Genomic DNA, 13339 nt, shown 5'->3' with positions numbered 1-13339 from the left:
AGTTTGCAGAATTGGTAGGTGTGTGGCATCTGTTTGAGGGGGTTCTAGCTTGCCTTCAAAGGTGAAGTTAGATGTGGCTAGTCCCCAGCAGGGCTGGAAAAGATCTTCGAGAGATGTTATTAGTGGCTGTGGAAAGTTTACACAAAACCCTTCCTCTCCACTGACAGCGCCACCTTAGAAATCGTCAGGTTTGGGCTGCACCACCATGCCCTCCCGAGCCCTAGCAACCTGAGGCCAAATAGACGTTTTCCTTCTCCGGATCTCTCCGCTTAATATCAAAGGAGGAGGACCAGGTGGGCAACCGGAGCGGCACTGGTGGCTCGACGCGCACGCGCCTAAGAGGGCGCGGGGCGGGGCCGCGGCGCGGAGGCGGGGCCGCGGCGCGCAGGCGTCCTAGCGGCGGGTCCCTGTGGCTCGGGATGGAGGGTGAGTGAGTAAACAAGCCCGGGCCGGGTGGTGGGGCCGGCCTCCGCACACCGCCGCCGCCGGGTCTGGAGGGAGGGAAAGGCGAAGTGATCTGGGAATCGGGAGGAACCCGAGGGATACACTACCTGCCTGGCCGCGGGTAGCAGGGCTCCTCTTCCCGTTCCGGGGTCTAGGGGACCGGGGGCGACAGAGTGAGAGAGCCCCCAGCGAGGACTGCGTCTGAGACTGGATGGGCTGTGTGTCCTGAAGGGGGAGCGGCGGGGGCGGGCCCCGAGACGGGGAATCCCGTTGGAAGGAGGGGTGGGCCGGTGGGCGGGAGCCCCAGCGCAGAGTGGGCCCGGGTGGGCGGTGGCACCTGCGGGGGCCTTTTAGCGAGGTGGACTCCCGGGGATCTGGGGCTGTGCACGGGAAAGCCCAGAGACCTGGGCTGAGCTTGCGATGTCTTTGGGGGATGTTGAGGAAGGGATGGCAGTAAAAACAGGGCCGGAACTACAGCGAGGGGAGTGAGGCTAAAGAGCAAAGTGTAAGCGGGCAGTGACTCTCAGCATACTGCAAGTGCAGAGAGAACCCTTCCTTACATTTTGCCTTCCAGGAGCTTCTCTGGCCTCATCTGCCTTATTCCAAACCCAGCCCTGAATAAGAAGCTTCCTAACCTCCAGACTTAGGCTGGCACCAATTGCGCCCACCCAGAGGCTTCTCCCGAGGATCAAATGATATAAGTGAAAGTGCCTTGGAGCAGAGTAAAGCTGTCATATTTGGGACAAGCCCGTTAGAAAATGTAGGCCAAACTTTTATTTCGGTAAAAAAGTGACTACTGAGAAATTGTTTGGGGGACAGGGAGGAGAAGTGGTGTGAAAGGATGCCGCCATTGGAATATGGAGGGTGGACCTTTGATGGGTAAAATACAAGATTATAAGCAGAGCAGCCTAGATCTGAAGCCTAGGGCTTGGCGGGGAAAGATGAGAGAAAAGGGTCACGGACAGGAACAACTGGGTGGGCCCAAGGATGGAGTTGAAAGTGTGAGTCTTTCTCTAGTTTTCTACTCTGAATAGAAAAATGCTCCACTCGGTGATCTTAAGATAAGGAAACCAGTATTGAATTAAGTTTCCAGCCTGAGAAAACTCTAATTCTAAGGTTTCTGTAAGAGCTTGTCTGTTTTTAAAAAGCCCTGGGATTCTGTGTGGCATTGAGGAAAGAGATGACAGACTTACATAGAAGAGAGTGTGAGTAAGGAGATAAGTACTTAAAAACAAATAAAGACAGAATAAGGGGCTGTGGGAAGCCATTCTTGCACGTGATTGGGCACCTCCCTGATTGGGTGTGAGGCGTTCTGGCTAAACTGTGTGGGAACTAATCCCCACCCTTTCTAGGTGCTAGAGCCCATCCGTGTGGGGGTGTGACTGACCATTGACCCTGAGACCAATTGCTGACCCTGACCTTGGAATGCTGTCCCCCTCGACCTTCATTGGATGGAATTTTCCCCTGAATTTCTTGTTCCCCAATAAAAGGCCACTCCCTGGCTGCTCTCTCTCTCTCTCTCCTGCTAGTCTGTGTAAACCTCGCTGCCCCACCAGGTGGCTTGAGGCAGGAGCCAGAGGGGAGAGCCATTTCAGACCTGGTCAAACAAAAAGGTAAATTGAGTTTGTGTGTTTATTTTGATCTCACTAGTTAACTTCTATGCTTCGAACCTCTAGTATGAAGCCAGCGTGCTGGTTGCGAGGTGGAAGGGGCCATCCATAATACTATTATGGGCAAGATTCATGTGTGGCCAGGCGTAGGTGGCCCAGGCCTCTAATCCCAGCGACTGGGGAGGCTGAGGCAGGAGGATCGCATTCAAAGCCAGCCTCAGCAAAGGTGAGGCGCTAAACAACTCAGTGAGACCCTGTCTCTAAATAAAATACTGGGACTGGGGTTGTAGCTCAGTGGTTGAGCTCTTGCCTGGCATGGGTGGAGCACTCGGTTTGATCCTCAGCACCACATTAAAAAAATAAAATAAAATAAAGATATTGTGTCTATCTACAATTTAAAAAATATTTAAATAATATAAAATTCAAAAATAGGGCTGGGAATGTGGTCAGTGCCTCTGAGTTTAATCTGTGCCCCCCCCCCCAAAAAAAAAGAAGATCCATGTATGGTGTATCACAGTGTGAATCAGTTCTGCAAAAAGCAAGAATGTTTGTTTTATTCACTGATGTATACCCAACCACCTAAATAGTGCCTGGTGTGTAGTTAGTAAGTGCTTAATATGTATTTGTGGAATAAATAATAGTAATAACATTTTTGGGACTGGAACTCAAGAGATAATGGATCCTAGTTCTGCCACGGAACAAGTATATGTGAGCCATTCCTGGAAGTTGATGCTAAAGCACAGCTTAAAAATTCTGAAGTGTAAACCTGGTGCAGTGGCACTTGTCTACTTGGGAGGTTGAGGCAGGAGGATTGTAAATTGAAGGACAGCCTCTGCAACTTAGTAAGACCCTATCTCAAAATAAAAAATGAAATGCGCTGGGGATGTAGCTCAGTGGTTAAGCTCAGTGGTAGAATGTTCCTAAGTTCAATCTTCAATACAAAACAACAACAAACTGTGAGGCAGGGGATGGACATATGGAGAAATGTGAAGATAATTATACCTGATAGGTGAAAAAGGAAGAACTGTGCTCTTAGGGAATACCTCCATACAGGAACGTTCCAGCTTATTTTGTTTGTTTTCTTTCATCCACACTGTGTTCTGGGTTCTTTCCTACCTTTGTAGCCCATCAGTGACCATCATTTGGGACTTCAGTGCTCCAAATCCTAAAGTCAAAAGTTGCTTAGTAAGTAGTTGGCGTTTAGTGCTTCTGATAAGTTATATTCCCTGACTCATTTATCCTAATAATTTGATTCAAAATTGACTGAAGAGTCTTGATTTTATTTATTTATTTTTAGAGAGAAAGAACTTTTTAATATTTATTTTTTAGTTTTCAGTGGACACAACCTCTTTATTTTTTATTTGTATATGGTGCTGAGGATCAAACCCAGTGCCCCGCGCCTGCCAGGGGAGTGCGCTACCCCTTGAGCCACATCCCCAGCCCTTGCTTTAATTTTTTTTTTTTTATATTTATTTTTTAGTTTTCGGCGGACACAACATCTTTGTTTGTATGTGGTGCTGAGGATCGAACCCGGGCCGCACGCATGCCAGGCGAGTGTGCTACCGCTTGAGCCATATCCCCAGCCCTTGCTTTAATTTTTTAATGTTTTTTTTTTTTTTTACTTACTTCTTTGATAATACTAGGGATTAAACAAAAGGCCTTGCAGTTGCTAGGCAAGCACTATGCCACTGAGTACATCCCCAGCCCCACTCTGTTTTTATTGAATGAAAATGAGCAGTCACTAAATATTAAGCTTTGTGCTGGTGTAGTACAGCCAAGGTAGGGCTCTCACATGAGATTGCTTTAACTTCTCTAAATCAGCACTGTACACCCCAAGAGCTAGCATTTTCCTCTGGGTCTCCAAAAACTAATCTTACTTTGAGTTTTCTCATCACTATCTCCAGTGCAAATGACCTGATTCTCCTAATGAAACAACTCTAGAGAATATTAGTGTTATTATTTGATTTTAAGTTAGAATTCAGGGTCACAGTTTCCTATTAGTAAGGTTCTTTATGTGTGTATAGTGCCCAGAAGCTCAAACTAATGACAAATGTAAATATCTTGCAGAATTGGGAGGGTATATATTTAAAAATGCTTAATAGCTCCTAATTGAGGGATCTATCCAGCTGTGTACCTCGTTGCAATTATTTAATAGGAATGTTGATGAAATTGATGATCATCATAATGACACAGTTAAGTCACTAGAGCTCTTTGCCGAGGTACCACTGAGCTATATCCCTAACCCAGTATATAGTTTATGGATGATTTTTTTTGTTCCCCTGAGAATAGTACTTTTGAGATGTGTTGTGCATGTAATAGGAATTGTTTATCCTTTTTAATTGCTGAGTAGTATTTCACTGTGTGTGTGCGTGTGTGTGTGTGTGTATGTGTGTGTATATATATATATATATATATATATATATATATATATATATTCCATCTTGTATCCATTAGCCAATGTATTCATCTTTGTGTTTACCTACTTTTGGCTATTTTAAATAAAGAGGCTTGAACATTTGTGTATAGATCTTTGCAAGGATGTATGCTTTCATTTCTCTCAGATAATTGGAAATGTTATATATAATCTTATATTTAGCTTTACTTATTTATTTTTTTGTGGTACTAGGGATTGAACCCAGGGGCACTCTACCACTGAGCCCTACATCCCAGCCATTTTTATTTTTTATTTTGAGATGATCTTGCTAACTTGCTGAAGCAGGTCTCAAACTTGAAATCCTGCTGCCTCAACCTCCTACTGTGTCCAGCTTTAATTTTATTTTAGAAATAAAAACTGGGAGACTGTTTTGCATAATGGCTATGCCATTTTGCCTTTCCACCAGCAATATATGAGGATTCCACTTGCTCCAGCATTTTTGCTGTTGTGACTAAAGGACCCAGCCAGCACAATTATAGAGGAGAAAAGGTTTATTTGAGGGCTCACAGTTTCAGAGGTCTTAGTCCATAGATGGCTGGCTTTATTTCTCGGGGCTCCAGGTGAGGCTGAACGTCATGGCGGGAGAGTGTGGCAGAGGAAAGCAGCTCACATCATCAGGAAGCAGAGCAAGAATTCCACTTGCCAGATACAAATATATACCCCAAAGCCTAATTCCCACCTTCTCCAGCCCCACCCTACCACTTCAGTTACCACTCAGTAAATCCCTATCAGGGGATTAATTCACTGAGTGGGTTAAGACTCTCACAATCCAATAATTTCTCCCCTGAACCTTCTTTCATTGAGCTTTTGGGTGACACCTTACATACAAACCATAACAATGTTCCCACCCACAACTGGTATTATCAGTCTTTTCTATTTTTGCAAATTTAATTTGCATTTCTCTAATGGCTAATGATGTTGAACATCTTTTTTTGTTCTTATTTGCCATTTCTGTCTTTTTTTTTTTTTTTTAAATTTTTGGTACTTGTACAGGGTTTTGGACTCAGAGGCACTTTACCATGAGCCACATCCCCAGCCCTTTTTATTTATTTTATTTTATTTTTAGTTGTAGATGGACATAATATCTTTTTATTTAATTTTATGTGGTGTGGTGCTGAGGGTCAAACCCAGTGCCTCACACGTGCTAGGCAAGCACTCTACCACTGAGCTACAACCCAGGCCCTATGTTTTATTTTATTTTTTTAAGATTTTTTTTAAGATGGACACAATATCTTTATTTATTTAATGAATTTATTTTTTTATGTGGTGTTAAGGATGGAATGCAGTGCCTCACATGTGCGAAGGCAAGTGCTCTACCGTGAGCCACAACCCCAGCCCCTCTGAGCTCTTTTTATTTTTTATTTTGAGACAGGGTCTTGCTAAGTTGCTGAGACTGGCCTTGAATTTATGATCCTCCTGGCTCAGCCTCCCAAGTCACTGCAATTGCCTCTGCACTTGGCATTCCTAACTTTTTTGGAAAAGTATCTGTTCAGTGTTTCCCTGTTGGGGGTTGGGGATGTGGCTCAAGTGGTAGAGCACTGGCCTGGCATGTGTGAGGCACTGGGTTTGATCCTCGGCACCACATAAAAATAAAATAAGGATATTGTGTCCACCTAAAACTAAAAAATAAATATTAAAAAAAAAGATCAATAATGTTTCCCTGTTGGGCTATTTATCTTACTCTTAGAATTGGTAATATAAAGATTCATGCCCCAGGGCTGGGGTTGTGGCTCAGCGGTAGAGCACTCACCTAGCATATGCAGGGCTCTGGGTTCGATCCTCAGCACCACATAAAATTTAATAAATAAATAAATAAAATAGAGGTATTGTGTACAAAGCAAAAAAAAAAAAAAAAAAAGACTCATGCCCCAAACAGCATATGTTTTGGTGTTTTGTCTTCAATGTACAAATGAATATAACGAAAGGCTCATCAGTACTTAACTGGAATATAAGTGCTGTTTTGCATATTTAAATAACTAAAAACTAGTTCTAATAGAAATATGAAGTGTTTTTATGTGTGTGCTATTCCCTTTGCCCAAGATGGATGACCCCATTTGTCTCCAGAGTGTTCTAGTGAATGTTGATTTTTTTTATTTGCCTTTTTTTTTTTTTTACTTTGATATGATAGTTGTTGGTTAGGATCCAGATGCTGTGACATCTTATGGCTGTGTTTATTTTAATCATATCCATCTGTTCCCTACAGTATATTTCATCTTCCTCAAACACCCTTTGGGGACTGACCAACTGCCAAATAAACTTTTAGAGACATTGAAGACCCATTAAAAAGCCAAGTGAAATAAATATTGACTCATGGACACAAAACATTCAAATATTGCTTTAATTGTAAAAGGAGGAAGTATGGCTTATTTTACAATGTGACTGGTTAAAACTTAATGGCATTTTAGTGTATATATATATATTCCTCTGGCCAAATAAAACACTTGAGAGAAATTAGAAATGGTGACATTTAATTGTTGGATTATTATGATGTGTTTGCTGTCATCTATATTGTAGGAGATCACATTTCAGTTATAACTCCTTTATTTAATAAAAGTATTGATATTTTCCTGTGGCCATTTCCTCTAAGAAATCTACACAGACACCCAGCAGCTATGGATAGAATAAGTTCATTTCTTACTTGATCTCCAGTTTTTTTTTTTTTTTAATATTTATTTTATTTTTTTCATTGTTTTCGGCGGACACAACATCTTTGTTTGTATGTGGTGCTGAGGATCGAACCCGGGCCGCATGCATACCAGGCGAGCGTGCTACCGCTTGAGCCACATCCCCAGCCCCGATCTCCAGTTTTAAATGGATGGAGCACTCTGCTCTAAGTTTGCTGTTTTAAAAAGAGAAATCAATCCAAAAGGACTGACTGAGAGAGGGATTGTAGTTCAAAATAATTTTTGTGTTTTTTTGGGTGGGGGGACCCAGGATTGAACTCAAGGACACTCGACCACTGAGTCACATTCTCAGCCCTATTTTTTGTATTTTATTTAGAGACAGGATATCAGTGAGTTGTTTAGCTCCTCACTTTTGCTGAGGCTGACTTTGAACTTATGATCCTCCTGATTACAGACGTGCACCATCCAGTCTGGCTCTCAAAACCATTTCTTAAAGGAGGTTGTGTTGTTTCTGTGAGTTATAATTTATAACAATTGGGTCATTGGGTCTTAGGTAAAGTAATATAAGACTTTTTTCTTTTCTTTTTTTTTTTTTTTTCCCTCACAGTAATGGGGACTGCCACTGAGCTACATCCCAATTCTTTTTATTTTTTAATTTTGAGACAGAGTCTGGATAAACTGCTAAGGCTAGCCTCAAATTTATGAATCTCCTGCCTCAGCCTCCAAATTGCTGAGATTATAGGCCTGCAGCTATAATCTGTTATCTAGTTAGCCTAAGATTTCTGAGAGAGCTAGTTTTATCCTTAATTTGAAACATATTTCATTTCCTGTATCAGACTACTAGTAAGTTTTTGAAGGCAGAAGTTATGTGAACAATCACTTAATACTACCTGTGATTATGAGGTATGGCCTTTTCCTGTGTGTATTGGCACCAAGGATTGAACTTGAGCCTTGTACATGCTAGCCAAGGGCTCCAGCACTGAGTACCATCTCTGGACCCTATTTATTTATTTATTTGTTTATTTGGTACTGGGTATTAAACCCAGAGGCGCTTAACCAGTGAGTGACATCCCCAGCCCTTTTTTCATATTTTTATTTAGAGACAGGGTCTTGCTAAGTTACTTTAGGGCCTTGCTAAATTGCTGAGGCTGGCTTTGAACTTTAATCCTCCTGCCTTAACCTCCCAAGCTGCTGGGATGACAGGGTGTTGCTATGTTATCGCCCAGGGTGGTCAGGAACTTCTGAGCTCAAGTGATCCCTCTGCCTCAGCCTCCTCAGTAGCTGGGAATACAGGCATGCACCAATGACTACACTGGCTGGGATTCAAATTCTTAGATTTTGTTGTTATTTCATTCCCTTCCCCAGAAAGATAACATTTAACTCAGGGGAATTCTGTTTTGTTTTGTTTTCTTTTCTTTTTTGTGGTATTGGGGAATGAGCCCAGGGGTGCTCTACCACTGAGCTATATCACCCACCCTTTTTATTTTGAGATAGGGTTCTGCTGTGTTGCCCAGGCTGGCCGCAGACTTGGCAATCCTCCTGACTCAGCCTGCTGAGTTGCTGGTATTATAGATGTGTGCCTCCATACCTGACTGGACTGTTTTAAAGGGCTTAAATCACTTGGTTTGAGTTAGTAGGAAACAGAAAATCTCTCTGCTTCTTTATTATTCTTTCTTCTTTTTCCTTTACATTAATTAATTAATTAATTAATTTCAGTATTGGGGGTTGAACCCAGGGTCACTTTACCACTGAGCTACATCCCAACCCCTTTTATTTTTATTTTTTTTTTAATATTTATTTTTTAGTTATAGGTTGACACACAATATCTTTATTTTATTTTTTTAATGTGGTGCTGAGGATCAAATCCAGTGCCTCACGCGTGGTAGGTGAGTGCTCTACCTCTGAGCCACAACCCCAGCCCCACAACCCCTTTTGTTTGTTTGTTTATTTATTTATTTATTTATACATGTGAATGGAAGGATAAAATAACATCAAGTATTATTGAGACCTGACTTGCATCTAAAAGCAATGGTAGCAGACACCTTCAAGACTTCCTAGTTTGGGGGAAACATCCTACTTAAGGGCATCAGGGTCTAAATCCACTACAGTGACTTAATAAAATCACTATCTGTTTTCTTTTGCAAAGCTGAACATTTGTTTTGCCTTTTTGTCTGGCCATTCCTTTGAAGAACAGAGACACATCATAAAATCGAGAAGTTCTCCTGGTATTCTACAAAGTAGGTAAAGTATGTTACAGTATGTCCTTTAAAATTTTGAACCTTAATTTCAGTATTTAAAAATGTGACTTTCAGTGTTATCAATTTCTATATGTCTTGCTGCTGATGGGAGATAAGATTATGTTGTTGTCATATTCTACTTTTATTACTAGACAGACATGGAGTAGATTTAGGTAATTTAATAGGTAATAGTTTTTTAGTGGGTGGGTCTTTCTGTAAAGCTCTTGGATATGAACTTTGCTCTGTTAGTCAAAGCAGTGAATAGTTTTCCCTATGTCCAAGAAATCTAACTTCCTAATATCTCCAGGAGAACTGTGTGTGTGTGTGTGTATGTGTGTGTGTGTGGTCTTAGGGATCCAACCCAGGGACTCACATGTGCTAAGCGCAGAGCTCTTGCCACTGAGCTATTCTACAGCTTGAAAGCTTAATTTAAAATGAGTCACACACAGGACAGAAACTAAGCATTTTGACAATTGGACAAGGAATTGCTGATTTGAAATCTTTTAAAAATTGATACTTCTATTAGACTAGTGTATTTAAGTTCTTTAAATGTTATGTTTTAATGAATAAGTTTAGGGGGAATGAAAGCATAATTTGCAGGCTGGGGATGTGGCTCAAGCGGTAGCGCACTCGCCTGGCATGTGCGGGACGCCAGGTTCGATCCTCAGCACCACATAAAAATAAAATAAAGATGTTGTCCACCAAAAACTAAAAAATAAATATTAAGGGCTGGGGATGTGGCTCAAGCAGTAGTGCGCTCGCCTGGCATGCATACGGCCCGGGTTTGATCCTCAGCACCACATACAAACAAAGATGTTGTGTCCGCCAAGAACTAAAATAAATAAATATTAAAATTCTCAAAAATAAATAAATAAATAAATATTTAAAAAAATTTAAAAAAAGAAAGCATAATTTGCTATATTTATGCAAATTTGAGGAATGCTTCATTTCAGGGTATAAAATGCTATTCTTTTTTTTTTTTAATAAAATGCTATTCTTTCTCTCTCTTTAGAGTATAGCAAAATGGATATACCAAATCCTCCAACTTCCAAATGTATCACTTACTGGAAAAGAAAAGTGAAATCTGAATATATGCGACTTCGACAACTTAAACGACTTCAGGCAAATATGGGTGCAAAGGTAAAAAACCGTTCTCAAGTGGGTGTGGTGGCAACATGCCTATAATCCCGGATACTCAGGAGGCTGAGACAGGAAGTTGGAAAGATTGAGGCCAGCCTGGGCAATTTAGGAAGACCCTGGCTCAAAAGGAAAGGTAGTGAGCTGACAGACTGAGGATTTGCAAGACCCTAGTAGGTTCAATCCCCAGTATTAATAAATAAATAAATAGCTTCCAGGTGAAAGATTGCAGATTTCATTATGTTTCTTCAGTGTTGAGGATTTGAAATTTTTTCACTTGTGCTTTGATATCTTAATCTTTTTCTTGGCTTTGCTAGGCCTTATATGTGGCAAATTTTGCAAAGGTTCAAGAAAAAACCCAAATTCTCAATGAAGAGTGGAAGAAGCTTCGTGTCCAACCTGTTCAGTCAATGAAGCCTGTGAGTGGGCATCCTTTTCTCAAAAAGGTACTACAGGGGTCAAAACCTGGCCTTTCCCTCTTTCTTGGACATAAAGTTTTTTTCTGTTAGAAAATAAATAAATAAAATAGACACAGTATTATAGTCAACCTTGAGCAATTAGGAGAGTAAATCAGTAAAGAGTAATTTTGTCACCTTTTTTCTCTTCAATTGATAATTGTGGGGGTTGGGGTTATAGCTCACTGGTAGAGTGCTTGCCTAGCAAGTGTGAGGCCCTGGGTTCAATCCTCAGTACCACATAAAAAATAAATAAATGTATTGTGTCCATTTACAACTAAAACTATTTTTAAAATAATAATAATTGTGATTTTTTTTTAGTTAAAAAACAAAGATATTTAAGGGCTGGGGTTGTGGCTCAGTGTAGAGCATTTGCCTAGCACATAAGGTACTGGGTTTGATCCTTAGCACCACATAAAAATAAATAAGTAAAATAGAGATATTGTGGCCATCTATAACTAAAAATTAAAATATTTAAAAAAAAGACATTTATTGTCTGCTTCCCTGGACTCTATATCCAAGCTCCAAATCAACTCTATGACTTGATCCAACTCCTAAAGTACTTTTATATTGGGAAATGAATGCTCTGGGTAATGGACAGGAGTATATTGATACCTTATTGTAAATTTATTTATTAGGTTGAATTATCATCATAAAAATAATTCTAGTTTCTCTAGATTTATGTGTATGTGGGGGGGGGATGCGGGGAATAGAACTCAGGGCCTTTTGCATGCGAGGCAAGCACTCTACCAACTGAGCTACATCCCCAGCCCAATGTTTTTTATAAATAAATGAATTTTATTTGTTTGTTTATTTTAATTTGTTGTTGTTGTTGTAGATAGACACAATACCTTCACTTTATTTATTATTTTTATGTGGTGCTGAGAATTGAACCTAGTGCCTCACACGTGCTAGGCCAGCGCTCTATCACTGAGCCACAACCCCAGTCCTATAACTATAATTTCAATATTACTTTGTTTTCCTGGGTACTGTCCCTATCAGCTAAGTCTTAAAATTTACGTCCTTAGGAAAACTTCCTCATCTTCATCTCATCCTTTAGAACTTTCAGAGGCCCTTTTCTATTGTGTACACTCCAAGGAGACCAACAGTTTTAATTGAAATAAACATCAGTGGAGTATGACAATCACTGGGATGAACTCTGTAGAGTATGCAAATATGAATAAGAGACAGTTCCTGCTCTCCACAGGAGCGATGCTAAAAAAAACACTCAGTATATTAATTTGTAAGAATTATAAGAACATGGCCAGGTGTGATGGCACATACCTGTAATTCCAGTTACCCAGGAGGTTGAGGCAGGAGGATCACAAGTTCAAGGCTATCCTGGGTAACTTTGAAACTCTGTTTCAAAGCAATATAAAAAGTGCTGGGGATGTAGCTTAGTAGGAGAGTGCTTGCCTATACTCTGAGTTCAACCCAGCAACCCACACGCACACACAAATAAATAAAAAAGAAAAAAGAATGAGAATATTATAAGAACACTGGGGACTTTTGGAAGGAAACTACATAATTCTCTCTTGGGTTTTATTCCTGCCTTTCTCTATCTATGTCATTTCTCATTCTTTAGTGTACCATAGAGAGCATTTTTCCAGGATTTGCAAGCCAACATATGTTAATGAGGTCTCTGAACACTGTTGCATTGGTTCCCATCATGTATTCCTGGTCCCCTCTTCAGCAGAACTTTATGGTATGTATTAAAAGCAGTTGTTTAATCTGTATGATTTACTTATATTGATATGTGGAAGCTCCTCTTAGGAGAATACTTACCAAAGCTTGAATATACAGCATGGTACATTATTGTAATTTACTTACTGTAAAAAATAGTAAGTTTTTCTAATGTATTAGATTTTAGTGCTTTCTAAAATATACTTCTGAATTGATTTTTTATCCTTTAAATGAATGAGGTTGGGCAAAACTCCAATTTTCTCTTTCTACTTGGATCCAATTTTGTAACATTATATGCAGTCTAAATCAGATACTTGAGGCTTAAAAGTAGGTTGTCAACCCCCTGCTGATGGAGTAATTCTGTCTGAATCCTCTAAAGGCAGGATAATATGAAAGCAACTGAGATAACAGAGGTGCACATGGTTACACAGTCCTTTCATCCAGGGCTTTATGCTGACTCCTGCTAGGATTATTTATTGTTCTGATGATCAGTCCTCTTTAAATACTGCTATTGCTTATCATCTGTCTGGTGACAGGTGGCCATACTGTTGATCAGAACAGGATATAGGTCTATAGAAAAGAGTAATCTCTTTAAATAAAACCTCAGAGTAATTACTCTTGGAACTTGGGGATTTAAGAATAACTATGTTGGGGCAGGAATTGCAGTTCAGTGGTCAGAGTGTGCTTGCTGTGTAAAGCCTAGTGTTCACTCTCC

At 40.4% G+C, this 13339-nt stretch overlaps 1 protein-coding gene across 12 annotated transcripts in view; it reads left to right on the top strand.

Moving 5' to 3' along the window:
• The first annotated feature begins 352 nt into the window (after positions 1 to 352).
• Positions 353 to 13339, top strand: part of Ezh1 (enhancer of zeste 1 polycomb repressive complex 2 subunit) — a 35227-nt gene continuing 22240 nt past the window's right edge. The window contains exons 1-7 of one of the 12 annotated variants that reach the window (XM_058579955.1): positions 353 to 426; positions 1019 to 1204; positions 1797 to 2057; positions 9259 to 9349; positions 10362 to 10489; positions 10804 to 10932; positions 12527 to 12646. In XM_058579955.1, the coding sequence (XP_058435938.1) occupies positions 10373 to 10489; positions 10804 to 10932; positions 12527 to 12646 (366 nt within the window). In that variant the 5' untranslated portion in view covers positions 353 to 426; positions 1019 to 1204; positions 1797 to 2057; positions 9259 to 9349; positions 10362 to 10372. Of the gene's footprint in view, positions 427 to 827; positions 1205 to 1796; positions 2058 to 8969; positions 8999 to 9258; positions 9354 to 10361; positions 10490 to 10803; positions 10933 to 12526; positions 12647 to 13339 lie in introns of those variants that run through there. The other 11 variants (XM_058579957.1, XM_046446583.2, XM_058579956.1 and 8 more) reach the window with 11 other exon arrangements.

Source organism: Marmota monax, unplaced genomic scaffold (assembly GCF_021218885.2).
Source record: "Marmota monax isolate L192 unplaced genomic scaffold, Marmota_monax_Labrador192_F-V1.1 WCK01_AAM20220418_F8-fsc00346, whole genome shotgun sequence".
NCBI classification, from domain to species: domain Eukaryota; kingdom Metazoa; phylum Chordata; class Mammalia; order Rodentia; family Sciuridae; genus Marmota; species Marmota monax.
Note: the sequence above shows the minus strand (reverse complement) of the source record. Positions and strands in the feature narration are given on the sequence as shown.